The 27,889-nt window shown below is 50.9% G+C and overlaps 1 protein-coding gene and 6 non-coding genes across 10 annotated transcripts; all 7 read left to right on the top strand.

The window, feature by feature from the left end:
* TBRG4 (transforming growth factor beta regulator 4) lies at positions 1–27,867 on the top strand. 4 transcript variants are annotated; one of them, XM_043509787.1, is made up of 12 exons: positions 1–211; positions 907–910; positions 2,328–2,826; positions 7,004–7,327; positions 9,944–10,115; positions 13,289–13,446; positions 14,092–14,202; positions 16,948–17,092; positions 19,134–19,379; positions 20,479–20,590; positions 22,019–22,133; positions 27,569–27,867. In XM_043509787.1, exons 3-12 carry the CDS (start codon positions 2,404–2,406, stop codon positions 27,668–27,670), a joined length of 1,908 nt encoding a protein of 635 aa, XP_043365722.1. In that variant the 5' UTR covers positions 1–211; positions 907–910; positions 2,328–2,403; the 3' UTR covers positions 27,671–27,867. The 4 variants fall into 4 exon arrangements, with proteins under 4 accessions (XP_043365722.1, XP_038247002.1, XP_038247001.1 ...); XM_038391074.2 differs by lacking the exon at positions 907–910; XM_038391073.2 differs by lacking the exon at positions 907–910 and having other exon boundaries at positions 2,391–2,826.
* Positions 3,586–3,723, top strand: LOC119852345. The gene has a single exon (XR_005291613.1). It is a non-coding gene; the product is annotated as a small nucleolar RNA SNORA5 (small nucleolar RNA).
* Positions 8,474–8,613, top strand: LOC119852343. Its single transcript, XR_005291611.1, has one exon. It is a non-coding gene; the product is annotated as a small nucleolar RNA SNORA5 (small nucleolar RNA).
* LOC119852348 lies at positions 12,851–12,980 on the top strand. Its single transcript, XR_005291616.1, has one exon. It is a non-coding gene; the product is annotated as a small nucleolar RNA SNORA5 (small nucleolar RNA).
* On the top strand, positions 18,107–18,243 carry LOC119852346. The gene has a single exon (XR_005291614.1). It is a non-coding gene; the product is annotated as a small nucleolar RNA SNORA5 (small nucleolar RNA).
* On the top strand, positions 19,989–20,126 carry LOC119852344. The gene has a single exon (XR_005291612.1). It is a non-coding gene; the product is annotated as a small nucleolar RNA SNORA5 (small nucleolar RNA).
* Positions 26,281–26,418, top strand: LOC119852347. The gene has a single exon (XR_005291615.1). It is a non-coding gene; the product is annotated as a small nucleolar RNA SNORA5 (small nucleolar RNA).
* Positions 27,868–27,889: the final 22 nt, after the last annotated feature.

Genomic DNA, 27,889 nt, shown 5'->3' on the forward strand with positions numbered 1-27,889 from the left:
CTTCCGCCCTCAGTGAAGATGGCGCCCGTGGCGTGGCCTGTCTTCTCCCCCCCCCCCGCACCGGCAGCCAATGGGCGCTGCGGAGGAGCGTCGCGGGGGTAGTGACGCGGCTGGCCCGCGCCGCTCACGCGCGTTCCTTCTCTCTCCCCGGGCGCGCGCGAGCGGGCGAGCGAGGTCAGCTCGCGGGGCCGGCGTTTGCTGAGGCGGGGCGGTGAGTGGCTCGCGGCCGGGCCCTGGAGGCCTCCCTGGCTCTGGGGGAGGGGCGCCGGACCGGACCGGACCGGACCGGACCAGTCACGGCGCCGGGAAGAGGGGCGCCCCCCCCCCTCCGTGTCCCGCCGCGCCAGGGGCTGCTCCGGCTCCCGGCCGGGGTGTATCCGGGCCGCACGGGGGCCTGGCCTGGAAGTCGGGCTGCGGCCGAGCCGGTTCCCCTCTCCGCCCGGTGGGAGCGGGCGGCCGTTCCACGCCCCGCGCCCGCCCTGTGTGCCGGGTCCTGGGCCTCGCCCCGGTGACATTCACCGGCCCCCGGCTCCCTCCCGGGTGGGGCCTGGCTCGTCCTTAGCGGCTCCTCTCGGGCTGCGTCTGCCCGACTGACTCCCCGTCGCGCAGCTGGGCCACTCCGGGGTGCGATCCTGTGCCGGGAGGAGCCCCGAGGGTGGGCTCCCGTTATGCGGGGCAAAGCAGAGCTGCTCCCCTGGAGCTGGGTCTGGTCTGTGGCTAAATAGCATCTAGGGCTTCCTGCGCTGGCAAAGTGGCCCCTAGTGTAGATGTGGCCTCGGCCTGACACTTGTCAGTAGGAGCCGGGAAGCGGGCGAGCCAGTGCAGACGAGGGTCGGGGGCTGGGGGGGTCCCTCCATGTGCTGTTGCTGCCCCACAGGAGCTGGCCTGTGGGTCAGGGGAGAAGAGGGCGGTTCTCGGTGATTTCACAACTGGCTTCAGCAGGGCGGGGGGTAGCTCAGTGGTTTGAGCATCGGCCTGCTAAACCCAGGGTTGTGAGTTCGATCCTTCAGGGGGCCATTTAGGGATCTGGGGCAAAAATGGGGGGATTGGTCCTGCTTTGAGCAGGGGGTTGGACTAGGTACCTCCTGAGCTCCCTTCCGACCCTGATAGTCTATGATTCTCGTAGGCAGTACCTAGAAGTACCATCCGCGCTTTCAGAGTAGCAGCCGTGTTAGTCTGTATTCGCAAAAAGAAAAGGAGGACTTGTGGCACCTTAGAGACGAACAAATTTATTAGAGCATAAGCTTTCGTGAGCATTCGAAATGCATCCGATGAAGTGAGCTGTAGCTCACGAAAGCTTATGCTCTAATAAATTTGTTAGTCTCTAAGGTGCCACAAGTCCTCCTTTTCCATCCGCGCTTTGTGTCTGCAGTGTGCATGTGACGGAACAAGGTACTTAAATGAGCATGCTCAGAGCCAAACCGTACAGCACTACTGTGGCAGTGTTCAGGTATTGCAGTGATTGATAGGAAGTAGAGACAATCTATGATGGATGTCAGTGGTCGCAAATGGGAGTTAATACCAACCTTTGATTTTCATTGTAACTTCTAAGGGGCACTTTTACATTTTCATGGGTTCCCCCTCCCCACCATTGCTCTCGATTTAGACTAAGTTACTGATAATGTGTCTAAGACTTAGACTGACTGTTGTGAATAAATGAGTGAAAGTGGAAGTGTTTCTTGCGGGCCCAGACCTTGGTGATGCCATATAAATATCATGAATAAATGTAAACCAAACACGGCTGAAATTCATTGACAGTTCCCAACATGAGACTACACTTTATCTTCTAGAGCAGTTGAGTGTCCGTAAGGCCTTGTCTATGCTTACGGCAGCACGTGGGGTAGACATAGCTACAGGCCATAGTGAAAAATGGGCTGCCTCCCCACTGTGGTGTGTAGCTACACGTGGCTGCAAAAGGCTTTGGCTGAGGGGAGGCAGCAGGGAAAGGCTCTGGCAGCAAGGATGCTACACTGCTAAAAAGAGCCAAGTAGAGGTGGGAGGCACTGCTTGGACATGTAGAGAGCCATATAGGGTACAGACCCTAAGGTTCTGGCGTGTCTGTACTCTACTTATCTAAGCAGTGCTTCACTGTCTACACTGCTGTTTATACCCATGCTAGCTGGGTGTGTAATGTGTCTACACTACACACCACTACAAATGTAGGCATAGCCCATGTGACACACAGATTTTCAGTCACTCCCGGCCTGGGCTAGATTCAAACCTGGCTATTGATGGGAAACTCTATGCCCTAGAGTCATCCAGTTCCCTCTTCTTTTTTAACTTTCAAATATGCTTTTGTTAAAGTGTTTTGTTTTTTCCTTTTGTAGGACCTCTAAAATGTGGAGTTGACCCCAATTCAGTTTTGTCCCCCTCCTCTTCCCTCCCAATAGATCTAGCTGTGTCATGGCAGCCAGACTGGTGCAACGCTGTTGTCTTCGGCTCTTTGGTGGCTCCATCTTCGCACCCCTGGCCACCCCAGCTTCTCTGTTAGCACCAGCATCCAAGACAGTGATAGCAAGAGCTCTACCTCAGGCAGCTCTTGCTTCATTACACACTTCAAGCCTCTCCAGGCAAACAGACAAACTCTCAGTCAAGGAGCAAGTGTACAGCCGACATCCAGAGCACAGAGAGATTGACGAACTCATTGAATCAGCTTCTAGCCCTGAAGATCTTTTGCGTGTGGGTGAACATCACTCTCTAAATGGGAACCAGGCCTCCGCAGTGGTCATCCAACTCTCCCGACTCGTGGTGGACAAGAAACTAGAAACGGAGAGCATCTTGCAGGACAGTCGCTTCCAGCAGGTGCTCAGTATTCTAAATAGCCAGGTACATTCCCATGATGCCACGGATGGGTGCTCTTGGAGGGAGGAGTGTGACGGGAGAACAAGCAGTGAAAGTGCCCTTTTCCCTGCCACTTTTAACCACACTTGCTGAGGCATAATTTCCCAAAGATCCCTAGCTGGAGGCCTGTGCAGAGTTGTCTGGTCACATGATATTGGTTCTCCTAACTTCCAGCTGAGAGAGACGGAGCCCATGGAAGGGAGAGAGAGAGACTGACTGCTTTCACAAAAGGCAGAATATTTAGTGCACTAGAAAAATGCAACACTACTTGGGTATTCCATTTCTGTGTGTTCAATGGCTGTAGTGGCTGTGGGGTGCTGTGTCCCCCAGTGGGTGGGCATGGGCAGGGATTGGGCTGATAGCCTAGCAGACACAACATTGCCTTCCCAATTTGCAGTCTCTTTTGAGATTATGCTGCTGCCTCCCCTATCGGTGACACGAGGCAATGGTGCTTCAGAGAGCCTTGCTAAGTTCTGTTGTCTTCACAGGGGCTGCGGTAAACAGCAGCACAAGGATTAATAAAGTTTGAATTGGACGGATCATTGGTGAATTCTGCCAGCAGCAGTGTTGTACCTATGTTAAGAACTTTAGTTTCCCCCTTTGGGCACGTCACTGAATCCACACCCAGCTCTCAACAACTACGTGGAACCCTGGATTAGCCCAATGAAATCTCAGTAAAATGATAAGAATGAGAGTGGGTTTCACACGTTACATTATGTTCTCCACTACCTATTCTTAAACTACAGCAGCCATGTCAAATTCAGTACTGTCCTTGTCTGTGGTTGGTACTGGCCCAGCTGGCTGCCACAGCAATATCTGTAGTTCATGGGCCCCATGTCTCTATTACTGGACCCTGGGGATAAAAGAATGCTACAGACACCTGGTATAGATCAGTAGAAATACTGAAGCATCTCACCCTAAGAGCATGCCTACACGGGGATGTTAAATTGGATTCGTTTGTTTGCTCTAAGTGCACCAATTTGGTGCACTTAGATCTGGAAAAAGGGGTAAACAGTGAGATGGCAAAATTTGCAGACAATACAAAACTACTCAAGATAGTTAAATCCCAGGCAGACTGCGAAGAGCTACAAAAGGATCTCTCAAAACTGGGTGACTGGGCAACAAAATGGCAGATGAAATTCAGTGTTGATAAATGCAAAGTAATGCACATTGGAAAAGATAATCCCAACTATACGTATAAAATGATGGGGTCTAAATTAGTTGTTACCACTCAAGAAAGAGATCATGGAGTCATTCTGGATAGTTCTCTGAAAATATTCACTCAATGGGCAGCAACAGTCAAAAAAGTTAACAGAATGTTGGAATCATTAAGAAAGGGATAGATAATAAGACAGAAAATACAATATTGTCTCGATATAAATCCATGGTACATCCACATCCTGAATACTGTGTGCAGATGTGGTCATCCCATCTCAAAAAAGATATATTGGAATTGGGAAAGGTTGAGAAAGGGGCAACAGAAATGATTTGGGGTATGGAACGGCTGCCATATGAGGTGAGATGAATAAGACTGGGACTTTTCAGCTTGGAAAAGAGACAACTAAGGAGTGATATGATAGAGATCTATAAAATCATGACTGGTGTGGAGAAAATAAATATGGAAGTGTTATTTACGCCTCATAACACAAGAACTAGGGGTCACCAAATGACATTAATAGGCAGCAGGTTTAAAACAAAAGGAAGTATTTTTTCCACACAACGCACAGTCAATCTGTGGAACTCCTTGCCAGAGGATGTTGTGAAGGGCAAAACTATAACAGGGTTCAAAAAAGAACTAGATAAATTCATGGAGGATATGTCCATCAATAGCTATTAGCCAGGTGTCCCTAGCCTCTGTTTGCCAGAAGCTGGGGATGGGTGAGGGATGGATCGTTTGACAATTATCTCTTCTGTTTGTTTCCTCTGGAGCACGTGGCATTGGCCACTGTCGGAAGACAGGATACTGGGCTATATGGACCTTTGGTCTGACCCAGTATGGCCATTCTTATGTAAATTAACTGAGTGGCATTCACGCTACTTTGTTATGCCACACAGCTCTGTACTACCCAATACTGGTATCAGAAAGTGCCAAACCTAGCTGTGTGCTAGCATTTAAATGGGGATCTGGTCGAGATGACCATGGAGCAGTGGAAGGTGCACAGACAGGATGATCCAGGTGTGAAGCAGTGCACTGTGGGATGGCAGTGGGAGGATTGTCAGAAGCGGAATAGTTAAGGATTTGTCCACACGAACCTTAAAGCAAATAAACTCATTGCAATGAGGAGTTTCTTCTCTTCCAAAGAGGATTAATTGCCTCCATCTAAGATACTAAATAACCTGATTTTAAAAAAAAAAGTTGAGTGTGGGCACAAGACATTCTAATTCAAACAAACTAAAGTTAAGCTGATGTAAGACTCTGTGTAGACAAGCCCTGAAATATCAAAAGACAGGCAGGGGTGGACTAGGCCAGCAGTTGGACAGAAGTGTCTCAATAGAATTTGGTATCAAAGTGCTGCAGGAAATGGTGTTGGTGATTTGTATTGAAAGACTGAATGGGGCACAAGACTGAGAGTAGGAATACTGGGGATCTGTTCCTGGCTTGCCAATGACCTGTGTGATCTTTGGTAGGCCATGATATGTTTCTTCAGCTACCTAATGGGTGATACTTGTTTACAGAATGTTTGCAATCCACTCTGAGATCTCTAAGAATTACTAAAAAAGAAAAGGAGTACTTGTGGCACCTTAGAGACTAACAAATTTATTAGAGCATAAGCTTTCGTGAGCTACAGCCTAAATTTGTTAGTCTCTAAGGTGCCACAAGTACTCCTTTTCTTTTTGCGAATACAGACTAACACGGCTGCTACTCTGAAACCTAAGAATTACTGTTTTACAGTGAAATGAAAAGGAGTACTTGTGGCACCTTAGAGACTAACAAATTTATTTGAGCATAAGCTTTTGTGAGCTACAGCTTACTTCATTGGATGCATTCTCTGAAGTAAGCTGTAGCTCACGAAAGCTTATGCTCAAATAAATTTGTTAGTCTCTAGGGTGCCACAAGTCCTCCTTTTCTTTTTGCGAATATAGACTAACACAGCTGCTACTCTGAAACCTGTTCTACAGTGGTGATCATCAGCCTGAATCAGTGTCCAAGCGTGGCTCTGAAAGGCTCCTGTGCTACTTGAAGTGCCAAGTTTCTGACAAGTCATAAGACTGAAGTCTTGATTATTACAATGTCTGTGGTACCATTTGCCAGAGCACTGGTAGAGCACTCTGGCCATATTCTATCTGAGCCATTACGTTCTACTTCCCTCAATACCTTCTGCAGCTTCAAGTTGAGAAGTGATTCTTCCGTTTCCTTAAACTGTTTTGTCATGTTGTTAAATAGCTGTCATGTTCCACCCCAGAGGTGACTGCAATTTGGTGATATTTCCTTTGTTTTCTGCACAACCCGTGGGGATTCTTCAGCATGAAAGGTGCTTTAGAAGCTAGATTATCATCCATGGAACTTTGGGCTTCTGATTTTTTTTTTTTTTTTTCCCAGCTGCCCATTAGCTTTTCTGACTGGAACTGCCAAGTTGACCCCATTGCCCAGCAGTGATAGCTCTACTCTGCCCTGTGGGTGACCTGGGTCATTGGATCTTGAACATATAGTCAAGATCTGGAAGCATAAGAATGATGGCCTTTCAGCTGCTTCATCATCAGTTTCTCCTTGGAGAAGAGCCGCAAGTGCCCTGTGCCTTTGGAGTCATGAGGCAGTTGTGGAATGTACACGGGGGAGGGAAGGGAGTTTGGTCTGAACATAGAGAAAAAAGAGAGAGAAATGTTGACTGACTCTAAAGGCGATGAAAGCTCAGCCCTGGGAAAACTAGTGCGCCACTGCTCTGTCTCCAGACCAGGGCCGGACATAGCAGCTGCTCATGCTGCTGGGTAAGCTGCAGGCTGTGACTGCTGTTAAAGGGGCACTGAATGTGGAGTGGAGTGTAGACACGGGAGCACTAAAACCACTTTTTCGGGGGTGCCTTCCTCTGGAGCATCTGGCATTTGCCAATGCTGGATGACTGATCCCATCTGATAAATCCTCTAGTCTCTAACTCCACTTCTTGCTCTGTTACAGCCTCCTTTGTGCCTAACAACATTCCCATATTTCCTCTTTGCTGCCTAGCTTTCCCAGGTCTGGAATAGCTCTTTGTTGCCCCTCTTGAAGAGCCTCTACCTTCTGGGGCTGGAGAGGAATAAAAGGGAGCTGAGATCGGTGAAGCAGGAGGTGCGTTGGCGGTTAAGACGCTTGAACTTCAGGCAGATTGCTTCCCTGGCAGAGTACATGGCAGCCAGCGAGCACACGGAGGATCAGAGTGAGCTGCTGAGCGACGTGGTGAAGCACTTGGAGCTGCGCTGGACGGAGATTGGGGACACCAGAGCTGTGGTGGCACTGATGATGAAGGTCGGGCACCTCTCGCAGACCCTGATGGACCGGCTGGAGGACAAGGTATAGGCAGCAGCTCAGACATGTGAGAGTCTCCTGCAGGGTGGATTGATTTAAATAAATCCTTTTAAATCTCCCATTTGAATCGTGATTTAAATCAGCAAGCAGGTAGCCTTGATTTAAATCAGTAATTTTAATTGTGCTTTCCATTTGTACTTCCTAGTTATTTTCATTGGCTAGTAATCATTGAAACATGTTGATTTGCAACTAAATACGGCCTCTATGCCAAATTTGGTGCTGCTTTTTGCTAACCAGGAAGATAAACTGTATCTATACACAGATATTGAACCAGTGATATAGCTTAACTTACATTTATTTAGATTCTTAATTTTTACATTTATTACATGAGAATGATGAATGATGCATTTCTCACTTCCTAGATGATTAATTTTTTACTTGCAGTTTGTGTCAAGCTGTATTTGGATGGAAATTCACATTTAATTGCAATTGCACGGAAACAACTTTACATGTTTTATTTAAATAAACTACCTTAAATGTGCTGGATACATAAGGAAAAAATGTTTAGCAAAATTAGGGCTGTCAAGTGATTAAAAAAAATCTGTTCACAAATAAGCACTCGTGGGCATTTATACAGCACATCAGGCATGCATGGCAGCATGTTCCCTCAGGGGCCTCCTGGGTCTTTTCTGATCTGGAATGTTTTCCCACCACCACCCAATAATGTTGTTGTTGTTTTTTTAAAGCAGCGATCCTGAATCTGGCAAGCCAAACGACCCACAGATCTGGTCTGAGGTTATTAACTATTGTGGTTTACTTTACACTTTACTGAAATGGCTCCATAGTAAGACTCTGTAGAGAGCCTGCCTCACCCCCAGGGCCAAGCTCCACTGAGATCTGAGCACAGAGTTGTAGAATCTGCTCATTGTGGGGGCAGGCTGCCTTGAGACTCCCCCGTTTAAATCATCACAGATGGGGAGAAAAGGAATGTTACCTTAGTTCTCTTTCCATTCCTCTCTCCTTCCAGTTCAGCCTGGTTCTGAATCGGATGGCTTGTGAATCACAGCTCTGCAGGCCTGTGCCCGTGGATTAGCTCATTGCTTACTAGACATCCTTCAGGCACGTGATCTGGGCTGAGGAAATGCTCCCCAGATTGAAACCACCAGTGAGGTCTCTAAGTGGTTGTTTGACTGCAGCTATGTCAAATTCAGTACTCACCTTCTCCATGGTGGGTACTGGCCCAAAGAGCTGCCACAGAAACACCTGTAGTTCATGGGCCCCATGTCTCTCTCTTTCTGGACCCTGGGGATAAATATTTGCTACAGACATTGGTACATGCTAATAAAAATACCACAGTTTAGACTGGTTGGCTTGGGGTTTTGCCAGGTAGCAAATTAAATACAGTGGGGTAAGGTTAGTAATAGGTGAGATGCCAAGGGAAACACCAGGAAATGGTGTTAGTGATTCAGTAGGGGGCACTCTTTCCCCTCTGTCAGTACTCACCTTGCTGGTGCATTGGTTTAGAAGCTCAGATCCCATGGAGCTGAGCCCGGCATAAACCCTTAAAGTTAGAGCGCTGTAATCTTTTGGATGAAATGTAAACTGAGATGCTCGGAGTTTAAGGCCAGAAGGAACCATTCGATCACCTAGTCTCCTCTCCTGCATAGGACAGGTCACTTATTTTTTTAAAAAAGGCTCCAGAGGCAATCTGAGTAACTACAGGCCCATAAGCCTAACCTCAGTACCAGGCAAATTGGTTGAAACTGTTCTAAAGAACAGAATTATCAGACACGTAGATGAACACAATTTGTTGGGGAGGAGTCAAAATGGCTTTTGTAAAGGGAAATCATGCCTCACCCATCTATTAGAATTGTTTGAGGGGGATCAACAAACATGGACAAGAGGATCCAATGGATATAGTTTACTTAAACTTTCAGAAAGCCTTTGACAAGGTCCCTCACAAAAGGCTCTTAAGCAAACTAAGTAGTCCTGGGATAAGAGGGAAGGTCTTCTCACGGGTCACTAACTGGCTAAAAGACAGAAAACAGAGTAGAAATAAATGGTCAGTGTCTCCCAGGGATTAGCCAAGATGGTCAGGGATGCAACACCATGCCCTGGGTGTCCCTAAGCCTCTGACTGCTAGATGCTGGGGCTGGGCAACGGGACAGATCATTAGATAATTGACTTGTTCTGTTCATTCCCTCGGAAGCATCTGGCATCGGCCGCAGTCGGAAGAGAGGATACCAGGCTAAAGGGGCCATTCGTCTGATCCAGTATGGCCATTCTTATGTTCTGAAATTTCACCCAGTTACTCCTGTATTGAGCCCATACTGGCCACTTGTGGTTGTAATAGATCCCACGGTATTTTTTTGCAATAGTATTCAGTGTAGCACTGATATCCTGACCAAATTCAGTCAGAAGTAATTACATCCTGCCTCCTTTAATTCTCCCCTCTGGATACAATGGTTTTGACATCATATCTTATACTGTTTATTACTGTGATCTGCTATGTTCTGCTCAGAGGTGGCTGCATTTCAGTGCTGGATGATCTTTGAGGGGGTGTGTTTTGTAAGATGCTTTGAAATGTCAGATATGTAAGCAGTTAATCGTGTAAATTGCTTTATCCCACCTTTACTCTCTGTGCTTAATATCTGTTGGCAGGCTTTGGAATTAGCCGAGCAATTCACTGCTGAGGACATTCGGAAAGTGGCATTGGCTTTAGCACTCCAGAACCGGCGCTCTGTCCCCCTGCTCCGGGCCATTTCCTACCATCTGGTTCAGAAGCACTTTACCCTCAGCACTAGTGTTCTTGTGGACTTGGCCTTTGCATATGGTGAGTGAGTCCAGTCGTCCCCTGAACTACTCAGTCAAGTATCACACCAGTAGAATCCAGTGCAGCACAGTCTTTACATTGAACTAGGACTTTAGAGCATCAGTACTGTGATGATGCAGTCCTGGCGGAGGAAGAGGAGGGTTCTAAGCTCATACATTCATTACAAATAACTTTACCCAGCAGGTTGAAGTCTCTCTTGACCCTGCTGTGGAGAGTTAACTGTCGAGTTATTTGGTACCTCTAATACACGCCCACAGTGGAATTGATTTTCTCAGTTACAATGCAGACCTTACAGTGCCCTCAGCTTTTGCATTCTGTTCTATTTATCAAAACACCTTCCAAAAGTACATTAAGTGCCACCATCCACATCTACCACAGACTTCTAGCAGCAAAGGCTTTCAAAGAAAACTACTTAAACCCGCACAGTTTGAAAGAGACCTTCTCTGAGCACACAGCAGAGTGGCAGAAATTCCCAAATTCTAATCCCAACTCTGCAGCGGATTCCCTCTGTCACCAAAGGCAAGTCATTTAACCTATGTGCCTCAGTTTCCCCACCTGCAAAAGGTAGGTGTTACTACCTGCCTGTTTCAACAGGCCAGAAGTGCTTTGATTGTGAGATTGGCAATGAACTGGATTGCCCAGATGGAATTAGGCTTAAAGGGGTGATGTTACAAAATTATCTGATCTCTCTCCATCGGAGTATTAGTTGAGGAATATTTGTAAAGTGATACTATTTTATCCAGTGGCTAATGTACTACATAGTACAGTAGGTTTCCGTGCTCTTGGATGTGGCGGGCCAATGTATTTCAGTCTTAACTTGGAGATATCTCTGTTTGCAAGCTACAGAGTAGATCAGAGTTTTCTGATCCATCACAATAATGAACCTAGTCATAGCATGCTTAGGTATAAACAACATTAATTTGAGCAGAAAGTAACACACCCATTGGTATAATAATGGGTTTCTTAGTTCTCTGACCCCTCCTTGCTGGTTTCTGCAGACATTTTGCCTCTCATCCTCTGCAGGACATCACAAACGCTGCTTTCTTGTTGGTAACAGTCCAGACAAATGGGCAGTGTATCCTCCTACCAGGTAAAACAATGACACAAGCCCCTCTATAAACTGGCTGATTCCAGCTGAGCAGTCCACTTCATTGTCTGTCTTGCACATGACCAACTGGCTGAACTACGACTACCTAGATGGGGTGGTTATACTCTAAAAAGCGACAGTAGAAATGGCATTCAGAGCATTCCCTGCTTCTCTCGGTGAGTCTAGACTAGATCATCTCTCCTGTAATTTAGTGATGAACCGTTGGAACAAACTACCAAGGGAAGTGGTGGAGTCTCCATCTCTTGATATCTTCAGAGCTACATTGGATGCATTTCTGGAAGATGCTTTAGTCTAACACAAGTTACTGGGCTCAGTACAGGGGGAATGGGTTGAAATTCTCTGGCCTGTGTTATACTGGAGGTCAGACTGGGTGATTGATTAGCCCCTTCTGACCTTAACATCTATGAGGAATTGAACAAATGTGATACCTCTATTGACTGCCAGCCCCAGAACTCCTATAGTCTTAGTGTCTTACTGGGCTCTTGCTGGTTCGTGCATCGCCACAGAAATTCTGCCAATAGACAAGATTCTGTTGGCGTGAGCCAAAAGAGAGTCCTGCTCACCCTCCCAGAGCTGCGGTGGTTCTGCAGCGATAAAATGTAGCTTACGTACGACTCAAACTCCTGGAGCAGATCTAATTGGGTACCAGTTTGCCACAGGTTTGTTACCCTGACCATAACTGAACTTAAGATCTTTTCCAAACTTTTAAACTGGGCAGAATTTGGTGGTTCAGTATTACTCTGATGGACTTTCACAGGTTTTTCTTCTCCCCTCCCTGTCTTCTGGAGAGCTCTCCTGGCCCATCTGACACTGTTTCACTTCTCTTGGTATTGTCTGTTTCTGGGGATTTTTGCCCACAACACTCCTCACCTATGACGATGGTTCTTTAGTTCCCTGTTTTCTGTAGCATCCATCACCCTAAATCCTAATTTTGTTTTCAGATACAATTTAGTATTAACTTCAAGCTTGTAGCGAATTTATTCCTCAGCCAAAACAAGCTCCTTTGTGTGTTGAAGAAAGTTATTCAGATTTAATGAAGAATTTAAAATAAGTACCATCCCTAGGTGCAGAGCTGTGGGGACACGCACCCACTGGAATGGGAATATCTGGAGCTCTGCATTCTGAAATGGTGCACATGGGTTTGTTTATATGATTAGGAAGGCAAATGAACATGCTAGCGCTTTGCTCTCAAATTATTTTCATCTTGCAGACACTTTAAGTACATTGACAACCAGCCTTGGGGGAAATAGAATATTATCTCCATTATGCAGTTGGTGCAACTGTGGCCCCAAAAGGTTAAGTGACATGCCAGAGAGGGAATCGGAGAAAGCTGAGCTAACAACTACAAAGTTCCTGCCTCCTGGCCCTTGTCACCACACCTCTTCCCACTAGTACTTTGATTTGATTATGTCGACATCAGTGTAACGGTGCTGCTTGATCATTTCAAACACAGGGGCCCCCATGCGCCTATCTGGGGCTGTCTGTTTGACTCTCCCCTTGGAAGTTTCACCTGGTGGGCTGGCTCAGCATTAATGTGGATATCATGAGTACTCCTACAGGATTTACTCTGCCCCTTGGTATTAGTTAATGAGCCTACAGTCAGGCTAGCATCAGGTGTGAAGCACTCTACAGCCTTGTCAAATGCAGTGCTCTCTTCCTCAGTGATGGGTGCTGACCCAAATAGCTGCCACAGAAGCACCTGTAGTTCATGCCATGTCTGTCTAGAGACAAGAGATAAAAATCTTCCACAGACACCCAGCACAGGCCAGCATCATTAGTCTGAATCCCTTCTCAGCACCGCCAAGTGATCGAGAGAGGCTGATGGGCTTGGGGCAGAGGCCTGGCCTGGTTCTCTGTAGTTGCAAGAGTATGGTTGTGGCTAAGATCTGATTTCGAGGTAGGGAGGGAACAGCATTCACCCAGAGCCTCTACCTCTCCAGGAATACAGCTTGATGCTTTTGCTTGTCTCCCCCCTGTGCCTTACCCCCCAGATGTCCCACTCCCCCCTTGCACTGCTCCCACTGGTGCTTCGGAGCTCCCGGCTGACTTCTTCTACCTCTTTAAGGAAAGCTGAATTTCCACCAGACCCAGGTCTTCCAGAAGATGGCATCAGACCTGCACGCCCGCGTGCCCGAGATGGCTCATGGTGATGTGGGGCGCTGCATCAAGTCCTTCGCTTACCTCAAGTGGCTCAACCTGCCCCTCTTCGAGGCCTTCGCTCAGGTGAGGAGACTTGAGTGGGGAAGGAAAGGGGGAAAACAGCCATTGTTGGGGCCCCTCTGCCTCAGTTTCCCCAGCTGTAAGATGGGGTAACGATGCTGAGATGTATTTGTAAAGTCTAGAAAGTCTAAGCACTATGGTATCAAGATGATACCTTGCTCAGTGGTAGCACATTCAACTCTTTGACTTGGCTAAGTGCAAGACAGCATGTGTCAGTAAAAATGGCTTAAATGTCTCTTCTCTGCTGGGGGTTACAGTATGGGGCACATCATAGCTGGCTTGCGGCAGATGGCTGCCTGGTGTGGCAGCAGCTAACGCTGAAAGGGGATAAATGGGGGGAGCCCCGAACTGCTTGGCAACTAATCCCAGCTCAGCCCCATCTATCCTGTCTGTGCCTCCGTTTCTCATTGGACAGCTGGGGTATTCTGCCTATCTTGGTTTATACTTACACCCCCATATCTTTGTGCTCCTTGAATATAGTGCTGGATGCTAATACAACATCCTTGACAGGTCCATAGGGGCCATTTGGCTTATTTCCTCCCTGCATCATCGGGGCAGCGCTGTCCGTGGATTGGATTTTGTAAGCGTCAATGTTTGCTTTGGAGCAGTTCGGGTCTACGCTTACCGCTTTCCCTCTCTGGTTTCCAGTACACCCTGGACAATGCCGACAGATTCACCATGCTGCAGCTGTGCAATGTCATCCTGTCTTTTGCCCGCCTGAACTTCCAGCCCAGCAGAAGCGAGAACTTCTTTAACATGGTAACGTTCCTTGCCCCTCCCGTCCCCATCATGCCCTCAGGCTACATGAGAACCAAAGCCAGGTCTGCCAAGGCAGCAGATCTCCTGAAGACATCTGAGCTTGCAGACTTAGGGGTGTCCAGAATATCTCCAGCTCTGACTTCTGTAGGAAAAGGACAGCCATGCCATAGCCTCGCAGTTACACACCCATCTCCCGGAACACATGCATGATCTACAGTCTGTTCAAACCCAGGGGGCAGCGCAGGTCATCTCGAGTAAGTGCTCATGTTTGCTCAGTGAAGTCCTTGGATTTGAATTCTTGAGAACAGGAAGCAGGGCATCCCAGCAGGGCCCTGGCACTCACTCCATCCTGCTGCATGTGGCAAAATGCCAGGCTCAGTGTTTTCAGTCAAGCATTGACTTGGAGGCCCTCCACTATGGATGATGTGATAGGTTAAAACAGTTGTCAGGAAAGGGTGACGGGCAACCTGCCTGTCAGGACTGGGCCGGGGATTTAAAGGAAGGGTGTGTCTGTCTGGAGACTGAGAGAGGCAAGGAAAAAGCCCCCCCAGAAAGACTCTCCCTTCCCTTAAATTGCCTGCTGAGACGTGACAGGCAGGTAGGCCGTAACCCTCTCCTGGCTATGTCATCCTGACACAGGTGGCTGGGAAGGAGAATGGCTCTTCTTGCTGCCTGTAATGGTGACCAGTGTATGTAATAAACCCAGAGACAATAGGCACATAATCACTTAGCCCCATTGCATTATGACAGACCTCCAGAGGGGCACATCTGGGTTGAGGGGACTGGAGCTTTTAGACCAGGCCTCAGTGCCTGTGCACTCAACCTGCCGGTCTCTGGCATGCCATGCTTTGCCTGTTATGCCTGCCTGTGCCCTTCAGAGCTGGGACAGTCGCACACCTCAAGCCAGGCAGCGAGGGCAGCACGGTGCTCGCAATTCATTTGCTAGGTAGGCATGGATGATCATAGTAGCATTCTGAGCAAGAGCTAATCTAGCCCCGAGCTGATCTAGCCCAGCTCTCTGGCTAATCTAGCCCCGAGCTGATCTAGCCCAGCTCTCTGGCTAATCTAGCCCCGAGCTGATCTAGCCCAGCTCCCAGGTGCACCACGAGAGCTAGTTAGACGCAGACAGAAGTATAGGTTTTAGGCCACATGTTCTCTATCTGTTCACACAGAGCAGGCAGGAGCTCAGCTTACCTCATAGTCCCATCACCTCTGCAGCAACCGGCCTGATGTGTAGCTCCTCATCCCAGAGGGTGCAGATCTGAGTTGACTCTGCTGGGGCTCGAGCCAGAGGCTTCAGTGAGTCTTGGCATTTCTGACCTGATGCTTAGATCATTAAGCCACCCTGTAGTAAAGCTGCTGCCTCAACTCAGCCCCTCTTGGCTGTATGTGGCATTGCTGCACCTTCACCTCAGTTTCCCCCACTGTCCTTTGGTCTGCTCTGGCCATAGGCTTAACTGTCTCTGAACCCTCTGTTGAGCTGCCAGATGCCAAAGTGCAGGGATGGTCTGAGGTCTGTAGTTCCAGGAGTCCTCCTCTGGTCTGTTCCACTCCCCACTTCCATATTCACGTACCAGCCTCTGGGGCCTCTGCCTGGTCTCCATGGGGCCACTCACCCTTATGGGGTCTCTCTCCAGGGCAAGGGGGAGACACAGCAGCAGGGCAGTGGCTGGGGCAGCTTGCCTTGTCGCCCCATGCCTGTTGTGTGCATTGATCGAGGGCCCTGGTCTGCAGGGTTGTCACAGACACCAGAATTAGAAATCTTCTCAAAAGGGAGGGTTTGTTAAGCCATAAACTACCAGCTTTGGCTTATCAAAAATATGTTAAGGTCTGTTAAAAAGAGGATGCTGACCACCAAAGGCAGGAAAAAGATGTAAATGGGCTTAATCTGCAGCAAGGCAGATACTTTCTAGCTCTAAAGATAGTTCAGCTCTCGATCAGGTTTCCAAGGGAGGTTGTGGAATCCCTGTCAGTAGAGGTTTTGAGAACAGGCTGGACAAATGCCTGTCAGGGGTGATCTAGGTTTATTTGGTCCTGCCTCAGTGCAGAGGGCTGGACTAGATGACCTCTCAAGGCCCCTTCCAGCCCGTCATTTCTGTGAGGCCATGAAAGCCTCTGTCTACAAAGCCTCTGTATAATGGTAAGAGGCCCTGCGGTGGTGAAGCTGCCCAGCAGCCTGCTGCGGACCCAGAGGGACCAGTGCCAGCACACACTGATCCAGGTGTTCTCAGGATGATAATGACGCTTGGCATCCCACTGTGGCCGGCGAGGGCATGCAATGCTTCTCATCCTGTTCATTCCTGGGCAAAGGCCGTGTTCTTTACGCGTGTGGCTTTGAAGCAGTCCCACAGCCCTCGGTGCTGTCTGGCCCACGAAAAACAGAGTGATCTGGTTGTTAGTGAGTTCGTGGCCCTTCAGAGAGCAGCAAGCGTACAATGAGCATGGTGTGTGCTGCGTCTGTAGTATCAACCCTGCAATAACAAACCCTAGAGAGAACGTACCATTCAGAGAGAGTCTTGCTGGGCAGCCCACTTTCACATTTCTGAAGAACCAAAATGAGAAAAATCCCTTGACTGCAAATACCCCTCTGCTGGGAGAAGCGTTTCTCTAGCTAAGATGTCTCACGCTAGCTGTGCTCAGGCCAAGCCACCCAGGTATCGGTCCAGTGGCCTCTGAATTCCTGGCAGAGCTAGGAAGACCCAGCCCAGGAAACCCATCTGACTGCTTGTGACTTTCCTTCCCCAGGTCCACGAGAAGCTTGGTGACCAGCTGGACAGCCTGGACCTGCACCTGCTGACAGATCTGGTGTGGTCACTGTGTGTGCTGCAGCAGGCAAAGACTCCCTACCTGCAAAGGGTGCTGGCCCCACAGCTGTATAGCCAGCTTCTGGGTAAATGTAGATGTGTCAAGGACTTGGGATGTGCCTGTATCTGCCAGTGGGGATGGAGAGAGCGGGAGCCTTTTAAGACATAGGGGAACCTGACAGCTCAAGGGATTGGGAATGGGAGTATTGCACCTTTGTCCTCCAGGTTGTCAGTTCCTGTCTGGCCCAGGTGACGGTCGTTGCCTATCCCACCATGGGTGAGATGAATGTAGTCTCAGTTCCATTGCCAACAGATGTCATGTCAGAAATCCACCACCAGGTGGCCCCGTTGTAACAGTCTCAGCAGAGAGGTGAAGGATTGAATGAGTGATGGCATCAGTCCGTCCAGGCCACGGTGGAGGCACACAGGCTGGGCCACGTATGGGGAGCTGGCCTTGCTGCTGTCTGTTACAACCCCCAGGACAGTCCTAAAGTGGCTGGAAGAGAGTTCTGGGGATTCCACTTCTTTGGGAAGCACAGCAATAATTCAGCAGCCAGGCCGTGGTGCATGGGGGCTGTGGCTAACTCAGCAGCACTAGCTCCTAATCTCTGCTGGGCATTCGCGTTTGGGTTTGTGGGCGTGATGGAGAGGGCCCCAGGTGGAAGTGAGTGTAATGCTCATGAAAATGAAGTGCCAATAGCATTGACTTAAGTGTGTCCTCCCCCACAATGTTCTTCCAGAGGGCATCGCTGCTGATCTACAGCCCTGAGCTACTCCAGTCCTGGCCCCACATAGCCCTTCTGATGCACTTTAACTGCCCCCCGTTGCTCTCCCAGCCTTGGGCATGCTGGCGCTGTGTATTTCTTGATGTGGGTAACTCTTCACCAAGGAGTGGTTTGATGCCACCAGCCTTGGATTTTTGACTTGTCCTGGAAGCTGGAGTCTGAGCACAGCTCTGTAATGTGAAAAGGCTAGTTTGCTGCTCTGTTTCTCACTCACCCACCCATTCCTGCTGAATCCTAAAGTCTGGGAAGCAAGTATGTGAACAGCAGCTGTCAGGTCCACCCAAGAACTCTGCAGCTTCCCCTTCCCCCTCCCCCTGCAGCCATGTCAAATTCAGTACTTGTCTTCTCCCTGGTGGGTACTGGCCCATCTGGCTGCCACAGCAATACCTGTAGTTCATGGGCCTCGTGTCCCGCTCATGGACCCTGGGGATAAAACAGTGCTACAGACACCCAGCCTCTGTGAGATTTGCAAAGCTGCTCTAGTGGGGAGGGAATGAGATTTGTTCTGCCGGCTCAGCAATCTGAAAGGCAGTGAGCCCTTCTCAGCATGAGTATACCACAGAGGGGGTTGGCAACAGCCTCCAGTTAGAACAGCCACTTCCGGAGTCTGCCACAGGGGACATCTGTCTTGCCGAGTGACGTCCTTTGTGTGGTGCTGCCCGTGGGGGTTCCTGTATCGTGCTGGCTCTGCTGTTAGTGATGACGTGAAACACTGGGCACGCTCCTTCCTGGAGTAACTATGGCCGGTACGCTTGGGTCTTTGTGCTCACGTCTCTGTAGCACAGAGCTTCTCCTGACATGGAGACTCGCGGGGCAGTGATAAAGCTTGTGCCATGTCAGTGCCACTGAATCGCAGCTGGGCACGGGGATCTTTCCCCACACACCTCAAGGACCCTGTGCCGGGCAGAGCGCATGTCCCTTCCTCGTGCTCCTGGGGGTTCTCTCTCAAAGCCCGCCTCACAGGCTTGGTGCTGCCAAAGTTGCAACTGCCCAGTCCCTGGAGATCAGACGCTAGATGCAACAGGGGGTAGGTGCCCCCCTGCAATCAGTGGGAAGTTGTTCAGCACCTATGTCTAACAGGACATAGCGTTGGATGGGACCTGCTGGGTCACTGAGTGCAGTCCCTGCTGTCACGGGCAAGCCCTAGGGTATAATCCCACTCGTCACTGTGGGCCCTGCAGGACCAGGTCCTGAGTGGCAGATGCGGGGCTAGAGCCCACAAGCCCCGAGTTCTGCTTTGAAGTGGACTGAGTTGAACTTTTAGAAGATCTGAGTGGCTGAGCCCTCGGTCCAGGCCCCTCCCTTGGGCCGGGTCTTCATTGCTGCCCTTCTTACCCAATAGTTGACCAGACGCCCAGAGGACAGAACTACAGGCTCAAACTGATGCATATCAATGCTGCTGCCAGGCTGGAGTGCCCGGGCTACCAGGGGCCCTTCCTTCCGCCAGAGGCCCTGAGTGCCCCGAAGCCGACCAAGGACATGAAGGCCTCTCCGCTACAGAGCAGCCTGCAGGAGGTGCTGAACGGGGTGGCCAAAGACGAGGTTAACAGGCGGTTCAACATGCACACCATTTATGGTTGGCAGCTTGGTGAGTGAGTTCTTGCAGCCCGAGCCCAGGGCTGCAGTGACTTCAGTGTGAATGAACTGGGGAGCTGCTGCATTGTCCAGAGGGCACATGGCGTGTAAACTCCTCCCTCCTGACATTCACCCACTGCGTGGCAGTCCTGATGCAGCCCTCCCGTTTGCCCACTGATCCATCACCTGGGTCCCATTGCAGTTGTGCCAGTGCACCTCCGTCCTGACCCCTCTGCTATTCCAGTCCTGAGCAGAGACAGCTAATGGGACCACATGGTTTTGGCTTTGTGAGCCCAGTTCACCTGACCTTTCTACCCCTCTGGCTACAGGGGTGACAGGCTCTGTCCTGCCTTGCTCCCCAGCTCCAGGGCTCTGGATCACTGGTGGTTAGTTAGCATGGGGTGGAACACGCTGTTTCTCAGCCATGTGTCTGACTGTCTCAGGGAAGTGACAAGACAGATGGAAAATTGTCTCCCCTTTGGGTTGGCCAGACCAGTCCCTACATCCCAGCATGCAGAGCTGCTAGGCAGACCTCGGGGAGGAAACGCCCCGTCCTCCCATACCACTGTGTGAACAGCAGCTGTCGGGTCCACCCAAGAACTCTGCAGTTTCCCCCTCCCCCTGCAGCCATGTCAAATTCAGTACTTGTCTTCTCCATGGTGGGTACTGGCCCAGCCGGCTGCCACAGCAAGACCTGTAGTTCATGGGCCCCATGTCCCTCTCCTTGGACCCTGGGGATAAAAACATGCTACAGACACCTGCCATGAGCTAGGAGAGGTGGCTGCTGTGTGTAACTGCAGCTCCCCACCATCCACACAGAGTGTAAGACACACTGGAATGGCCCTGCTGGACCCACTGCCATTGGCTAGCAAATGCAAAGCCAAAATGCAATTCTGTCCAGGGGTAGGTTGGTAGCAGGGCAGGAGCTCGATGGCGGGCACTACCCCGGCTGGCCAGTTAGTGTCACCCTCTCACTGGTGAGCCGGTGGCCTAGGCAAGGCTTTGTGCATCATCAGATCTCCCTGGGGATGTGGCCCAGTAGAACAACTGATGCTAATCAGGAGCCAGCCAGGCCTCAGGAGTCCCTGTGGTTTCCCCTCTCTCCTGTGTAGATGCCGAGATGATGCTGAACAGCAACAACCAGCCTCTCCCCATAAAGGACTTTGCTGCCCCCTACCTGCTCCAGTCAGAAGGGACAGAACCCCCACCTCGCGGCACCAGGAGGTGAGTGCCTAGCCACACCAGAGATCAGGCCCTGCTGCTGCTATGTAGGCCAGGATGAAGGGTCTAAGTCCGCCCCAGCCCTGTGGGAGTGAGGGGAGGAAGGCTGCCGTGTGTGTACATGCTCAGGATGAGGTGAGATGTTTCTGCTCTTGCAGTAGTGAAAGCAGAACAGGTGCATTAACTCCCTGGCAGCCAGGCCTGGCAGCCAGGGCACAGACCCGCTGCCAGCAATGCCACGGCTGCATCATGACCACTGAAACTTGGGCAAAGGAAGATGGGCGCTGTGAGCAGACTCTGGGGAATGGTAACCTCAAGCTGCCTAGCTCCTGTGAGTCCCCTCCCTACCTCTCCCACCTCCCTAGAAGCCCCCACAAACACACAGGATACAAGCTGATCGGGATAACCAGCATCTTCATCTAAAAGTTCCCTTAGCCAGCCGCTGGAGATCATGGGGGGACCCATACCCCTGCCCCCTGCTCAGGCTGGAATGAGTGAGCCCCCAGCTCATGTCCACACTCAGCCCAAGCAGCTGTGATTAGAACTACTAGTTAGGGAAGGGGGTGGGGGGTGTAGAGGGCAGGGGCTGTACGGGAAGATGCTGATGCTAATTGGGCAGGGCAGGCTCCCTAGCGAGCAAGGCCCCTTTCTTCTTTTAACCTGCTTGGGCCTTCAAGGTTTAGCGCCCCATTGCTCGGCAACAGCATGGATGCTGAGACTGAAACCTACGAAGCACTACTCTAGTCAGTAGTGGCTGGCTCGATCTCGGTCTAGTGCTGGGTAGAGCAGTGTCCACATCAATCTGCCACTGTAACTGGCCCCTCATCAGGGGCCGTGGGGACTAAACTGCCCTCTCACATTGTTACCTGACTTATTCTGTGGTTAAATTGTTCTCGCATCTTTCCCCAGCATTCATATTCACACACACATCAAACAAATCGCAGGGCTGAGTAATCTCTGGGCATAGTACTTGTGCCTATAAATGCTCAGACAGGGGCCCTCTGATCTCTTGCCTCAGGACCTGAACTAATCTCCCGGCCCCTGGCATTGCTGCTCCTGACCCCAAATGTGCAGCCCTGCACAATTGAACAGGCTATGGTGCTCCTGTTACTGCCCTCTGAAGCATTGGGTATTGGTGATCGCTGCATGCAGGATAATGGACGCCAGTCAGTGGGTCGGAGGTCTGATCCAGCATGCCAGCGCTCGTGCCCTGTCCAATCCAGAGCAGTCGGCAATCGCAGCTGGGTAGAGCGGCGCCTCTTAGCATTGCCAAGTGCTTGTTCCTTTGGAGCTTTGGCAGCTGCTCAGAGCAGCAAAGTGTCCTGCCTGCAGAGCCCAGGGTGCGCAGCGCTCTCAATTGTAATAGGTTTGAGCGTGTGCCTGCTCCTGAGTCATTCTGCCCCGTTCCCTCTGTGTGCGTCTCCGTCACAGGATCGCTTTCCTGAGGTGGGAGTTCCCAAACTTCAGCAGCAGAAGCAATGACCTGCTGGGCCGCTTTGCCATGGCCCGACGACACTTGCAAGCCGCTGGGTTCTTGATCGTGGATGTGAGTAGCCAGCGAGGGCCACTGCCTTCTCCCCCTGCTCCCAATACTAGAATGAATTGGGGCTCAACCTCCCTTACCCGACAGCTGGCAAACAGCACAGCGTGCACCTTAGTGGTGTAAGTTAGCCCAATAAACATGGCCAGGAGCCCTTTCAGTCTCCCTCTCCCCTTGGGAGGAATGTGGCCTCTCTCAGTGATCCAAATTCATTGCATGAGTTACCTGAAAGACAGCAGCCGAAACCATCACTGGGACGGAGGGACTGATCTGAAGGGGGACTGTGAGCTGGATACAGAAGAGACCTGGCCTCAGAGCTGACTATGGGGACAAAGGTTGGCAGAATGAGCATGAAGGGAGGGGGATTATTTAGGTTGGTGCAGGAGAGGGGGTCGGTCTAATGCAGTGACATGAGATGAAGGAGAGAACTTCCTGCCAGGGAGAGCTGGGGACTAGTTTTCCCAGGCAAACAGGGAGGAGCTGCAAACTGGACTAGCCAGAGCCCAGTGACTGGGCTGTAGGGAGTCGTCCTGCACATGGTGACTAAGGAAGGGGCCTAGTGGGTCTCTTCCTGTAACTGATATTAAAGTGGTCCCCAGATCAGCAGTAGGGGCCAATATCCAAAGGTTGATTGTCTCTTCTGCATCTCTGGGGAGATGTGACTGTCCCTAGCTCAGTCTAACGCTTTGCCAAGGTGATTGGCCAGGTTTTTTTCAAATGTCCAATTTAAGGGGCCTTTTCCCAGGAAGTCCTGAGTACCCGCCCTTGAAGAATGAAGTCCCTGCAGAGGGTCTCCAGTTGGGCACCCAAAAATCACCGTCACTTGAAAGTTACCCTCCACCCCCACGTACAAGTGGTTGTGGATCTTGGGGACCCCCTGTTCTGAGCAGGTTCAAGGAGGTGCTTTGTCTTAGCTTGGGGGGCCAGTTGTTAAAGGGTCCTGCATTGTGACTAGAAGACTCTGCTGTGGAGGTCCAGCGTGCATCTTAGGTGCTGTGTGTTCTGCAGCTGCTGTTGGTTCGAAGAAACTTTAATAGCCATAATCAAGGGTAAGGCTGCCTCTGGCCCCAGCAGCTGGGACTCCCGTACATTTCAGTGTAGCGAGAGCGTACGGAGGAGGGGCAGAGCTCTGAGCATACAGCCTAAGCATAGCCTGTCAAGGCAACCGGAGGGATGGGTGGGGCACCCAGTGTTGTCTCTGCCCCTGCATGTCCAGAGAGATGGTCTGTAGGTCACCTGGGCTCCAACCTCCTGGGATCAGCAAACAATCCTCTCGGGGCCACCCGTTGATCTATACCCCAAAGGTGGGGGAGTAGAGGGGATGACAGCCCTGCCTCTTCCTGCATGTTGATCCATCCGGCAGGAGGCCTGCCTGCGGACCAGTCGTTCATTATTTAACCTCCTGTGGGTAATAGCTCAGGCTTGTACTGAAGGAAGGTGGATGGTAGCACCCCTCTCTGGAGAGGCAGGTGTAAACTTCCCAGCAAAGGGGTTGGAAGCAGAGGGGCGACACTGCATGCCGTGTTCAAATGAGGCTGAATGCTGGGGCGTTGTCTTTTTAACTCTGGCCAGCAGAGGTTGCTGGGCATCACCCATGGGCCTGTGCATGAGGAAGCTGTTAGGAGATTTGTTTATTGATCGGGCACAGCAGAGGTGCCAGGTGCCGTAGAAATGGGGTCCTGGTCCTTGTCTAGAAAATCTAGTCTATAAACCACACTTACCTGAGAGCCCATCAAAGTAGCTGGCCATAGCTTGTCTGGGAGCCAGAAACACCAAGGGTCTAACCCTGGATCTGACCTCTCCCTCGGGGCTGCTGGGCAAGTCACTGGCTCTCTCTGCTTTGGGCCTTGTCTCCACGGGTGTTTTCAGTCTCCAATGCAACTGCACTACTAGTGCAAAGCCCTAGTGCAGACACACCGCGCGGCTGTCAGCCATGGCCTGATCCAGGACACTGCATCTGCTCAAGGGGCCTATGCCTCTTACACACAATGGTGGCTGATAACCCCCAGGAATCAGTGGGACTGCTCCTGGCTCCCTGGGCTGTTGTGTGACTTAGGTAGCGCGGGGTTTACCATCCTCCAGTGCTATCTGAATACAAAGTGTTACTGTTTCTGTGGACCAGACATTAGCCTGTTTCCTCTTCTCTGCAGACTCGTTCCTGCCCAACACCACCTCCTCCTCCTTTCCCCCTCCCCCGCATTTGTCAAAGCTCCCCAGTTTCTAGGCATTGCATCAGCACCTGCATTCGGTGCGACACTTACGCCAAGTATCTGAGGAGCAAGACGACGCTCACAACGGAGCTCCCTCTGCTATTTCTCCACAGCCTGTTCTGTTCTCTTCGCCCTGCCCACGCGCTGTCACTGTGGGTCCTTGGAGGGCTTTCCAGCTCCTTGCAGCTTTTGGCTCCCCTGAGCTATATATAGAGGGGGAATCCTACCAAGCTGTAATGTTTTCTCCCGGTGTAAATGACTAGATCCCTTTCCCAGGGATGGCTCTAGTCCCACACTTCCAGTGCAGCTGGAGGGGAAAGCTGCTGATCCAAAGGCAGAGACGATAGGATTCTGTTTTTTCAGTACCTTTCTAGCTGCCTGTCTGGGCCCGGTGTGCTGGTGCTCCTCAGTCATTGTTTATTCTCTCAGCCCCTGGGGAGCAGCAAAGCATCGTCCCCCATCTTAGAGAGACAGTGATTTAAGCCCAGAAGGGACCATACCGATCGGGGAGTCTGAGCTGCTGCAGAGCCCAGGCCAGGGAGTCTCGCCCCGGTGGGCATCTGAGGCACATGGACTAAGAGACTTGTGGCAGAACCAGGAACTGGAGTCCCAGCCCAGTGCGTTTCCCCGCCACTGCTCCATGGACCGCAATCCGCAGCCCACACTTGGGAAAGCGGTAGGCCCTGCGGAAGCCTTCGCTCTGTGGCTTATTGGTAACTGCAGCGACGTTGGCTCAGGAAAGCAAGACACGGAGTTCCCCTCGTCCACCCTCCCTAGGTCCGCCAGCCACCTTCTCTTGTTACTAAAGCCAGCTCAATAGACCGTATCCCAGAGCAAGCAAGTGCAGAGTCAGCTTCCTTCCAGTTTGTGGCCAATATCGACAGCCTGAGGCAGCCTGAGGCAGGACCTGATCTGAAACTAGCGCCAAAATTCCCACTGCCTCTAGCTGTGCTGCCTTGGGGCCCTGGTTTCCTTGATAGATATATAGACCAGTGACTTACGTTCTGCATAGTGTGGGTCTTCCCCACCTGGCCTAGCTGCCTTTTCATTGGCTACACATTGCACCCTCTCCACGCTGCTGCAAGCTTAAATATCCCTCGTTGCCTAGCATCTCCTCTTTCCTCATTTCTAAATCAGTGTCTTGTCTGCCTTTCATGCCGTGGTAGTGAGAAGGGATAATAAAGTGGGTGGGTGAAGAGAAGGAACTAGACCGTGTAACATTTGAAATGCTGTGTGTCCAATAAAAAATTAATCAGAAGCTAATCCTATGCTCCTTAAAGCTCCCCTGATTCTTCCTGGAGAGTCAACATCTTGACTCCTTTGCTTTAGATAGTTGCCTCTCTGATGTTAATTTGGGTGGGGTGTTGTATTCATCGCTACTAGCTTTGTAGTGTTGCTGTGCTCCATTGAACAGCTGCTGTGCTCCACCCCAGAAGTGGCTGCAGTGATTCCCTATTACAGTTTGCCTATCCATTTAATAATAATAGTTGGTATTTGGTCGTAGCAATTTGTGCCTCTAAAGCACTGAAGCTTTATAAAGGCCTCCTGCAAGTTACCGTTTATACAAACTACTTCAGAGCCTTCAATAGATACAACCTTCAAACGTCAGTGTAAGACGCTGCCCCCACCTGGCGTGGAGAGGTATGTGAAAGGCTCCAGCGTGTCTGATTTGGCAGAGGCTGGCAGCTTTTTAATGTGCATCAGAGCCACTGGCAACCCCAGAGGCCCTGCTACCAAAGTACTCCGTTAATAATAGCGGGCAGCCAGCTGCCATCAACATTGGTGGAGCTGCCAGTGAACTGCCTGCTTGCTCTGCACACTTCCCAAGCTTCTCTTCCACCTTTCTGGTGTGGACCCCCCCCCCAGCAGTAGGCAATGCACCCATGCTACAGTGAACGGTAACATAGTACCTACACAAGGGTAGCCAAGAAATGTCACTTTCCTGCAGCCCTGTCAAATTCAGTACTCGCTTCTGTCCTGGTGGGTAGCGACCCGGTCGGCTGCCACAGCAACATCTGTAGTTCATGGGCCCTGCATCTCTATCACTGTGTGCTAGGAATAAAAATCTGCTACAGCCACCTAGTGCGGGTTACGAGACAGTATTGGTCTTTGAAATAAGGAAATGTTCCTTCAGCTGCCAGAACAGCTGTGGACTGCGTCACATGGCAGCTGTTACGGCTGTGTGGTGGCCTGCATGAAAGGAGTTTGGGTGTCTGAGTCCCTTTCCAAGCAAACCCACGTCCGCGTTGTAGAAACTCCCCGCCGCAGCAGCTCTTGGCAGAAGGGCCAAGGACTGCCTGCAGACTGCTCCCTGATGGCTGGCGCAGAGCGGAGCGGCTACCAGCGTAGTACATTCTACGCATATGCACCAGGGTTCCAGCATCTCCATCCAGCACTACCCTTGTATTTATTTCTAAGCATTTTTAAAAGCATGTGCTGATCTAAGTGTGTTGCAGTCACGGGGCATGAGTTTAGCTGGTGCGGCTGCCACCAATTGGAGGGGTCAGATGTGAGGTCACTAGTCCTCCGTGCACTGTCTAGTTGCGTGACCGCTTTTGGGATAGGAGATTTTGCAGAGCTGCGGGGTGCTGAGTGCTCTAGATACTGTCCACCGTTAGCCCAGGCCAGCCACACACAACCTGGTTCCCATCAGGCATTTTGCAGCGAGGTGGCCAGAGAGCTCTCCCTCCCTAGAGAGGGCTGGAGACGCCAGCTGATTGTAACTGCCTCTCCAGGCAGGTTAGGCTCTGCTGGAGTCGTCTCGTGGTGAGACTCCCAAGGGCTGTATCTTTGCTCCACTTGGTTCTTGAGGCAGCTAGGGAGAGGGAATCTGTTTCCAAGCTGAGGCTGTCTGCTGTAGCCCCCCCACACACACACACACCCCACCTGTGGTCTGTGCTAATACCACGCTCCTGGAGGAGAGCCAGGCAGTCTCATGCCAGTGGGATTGGGCATGATGGAAGAGTTGTCCAGAGGGTCACTCTGCATCCCTGGCAGTGTCTGGAGGATTATGTGGCAGTCTTGGGTCTGTGATCCCTTAGACACCCCATCGCAGGGACCACCTCTCTTTTGGGGGCTGGTCAATATCACCTGGCTGATTGCTGATCACTCCTGCCTCTCTCCACCAGGGCTGAGCAAGCTGGCTCCACAGCACTGCCCAGCCCCAAGAAAGATAAGCCCAGCCACCCCATTGTTAGTCCTGACCCTGCTCCCTGCCCTCTTCCGCTGCAGGTTCCCTACTATGAGTTTCTGGAGCTGAAATCGGAGTGGCAGAAGGCAGCCTACCTCAAGGACAAAATGAACAAAGCCGTGGGGGCAGAGATGGCTAAATGAACCCCGAACCCGTTGAAGGACGGACTCTAGTGTTTGCATCCAGCGTGAGAGAGAGAGAGGATTGCCTCAACTGACTGGAGTGCAGCTGCTGTGAATGGGCCTTGTGCTCCCCGGGGGTGGGGAGGAGGAAGGCAGAGGTGTGGGTAGCGTTGTGTATATAAATATGTATTGAAATAAATTCCCTCTTGTAGAGGCCAGCTTGCACGGGGCACTGCTGCC

This window comes from Dermochelys coriacea, chromosome 2, assembly GCF_009764565.3.
Source record: "Dermochelys coriacea isolate rDerCor1 chromosome 2, rDerCor1.pri.v4, whole genome shotgun sequence".
NCBI lineage: Eukaryota > Metazoa > Chordata > Testudines > Dermochelyidae > Dermochelys > Dermochelys coriacea.

Excerpts from the sequence above, each read along its gene's own strand:
- TBRG4 (XM_043509787.1), top strand. The coding sequence starts at position 2,404 with ATGGCAGCCAGACTGGTGCAACGCTGTTGTCTTCGGCTCTTTGGTGGC. Across the intron at positions 2,827-7,003 it reads TCAGTATTCTAAATAGCCAG|CTTTCCCAGGTCTGGAATAG; the intron begins GTACATTCCCAT and ends TTTGCTGCCTAG. Across the intron at positions 22,134-27,568 it reads CTGGGTTCTTGATCGTGGAT|GTTCCCTACTATGAGTTTCT; the intron begins GTGAGTAGCCAG and ends CTTCCGCTGCAG.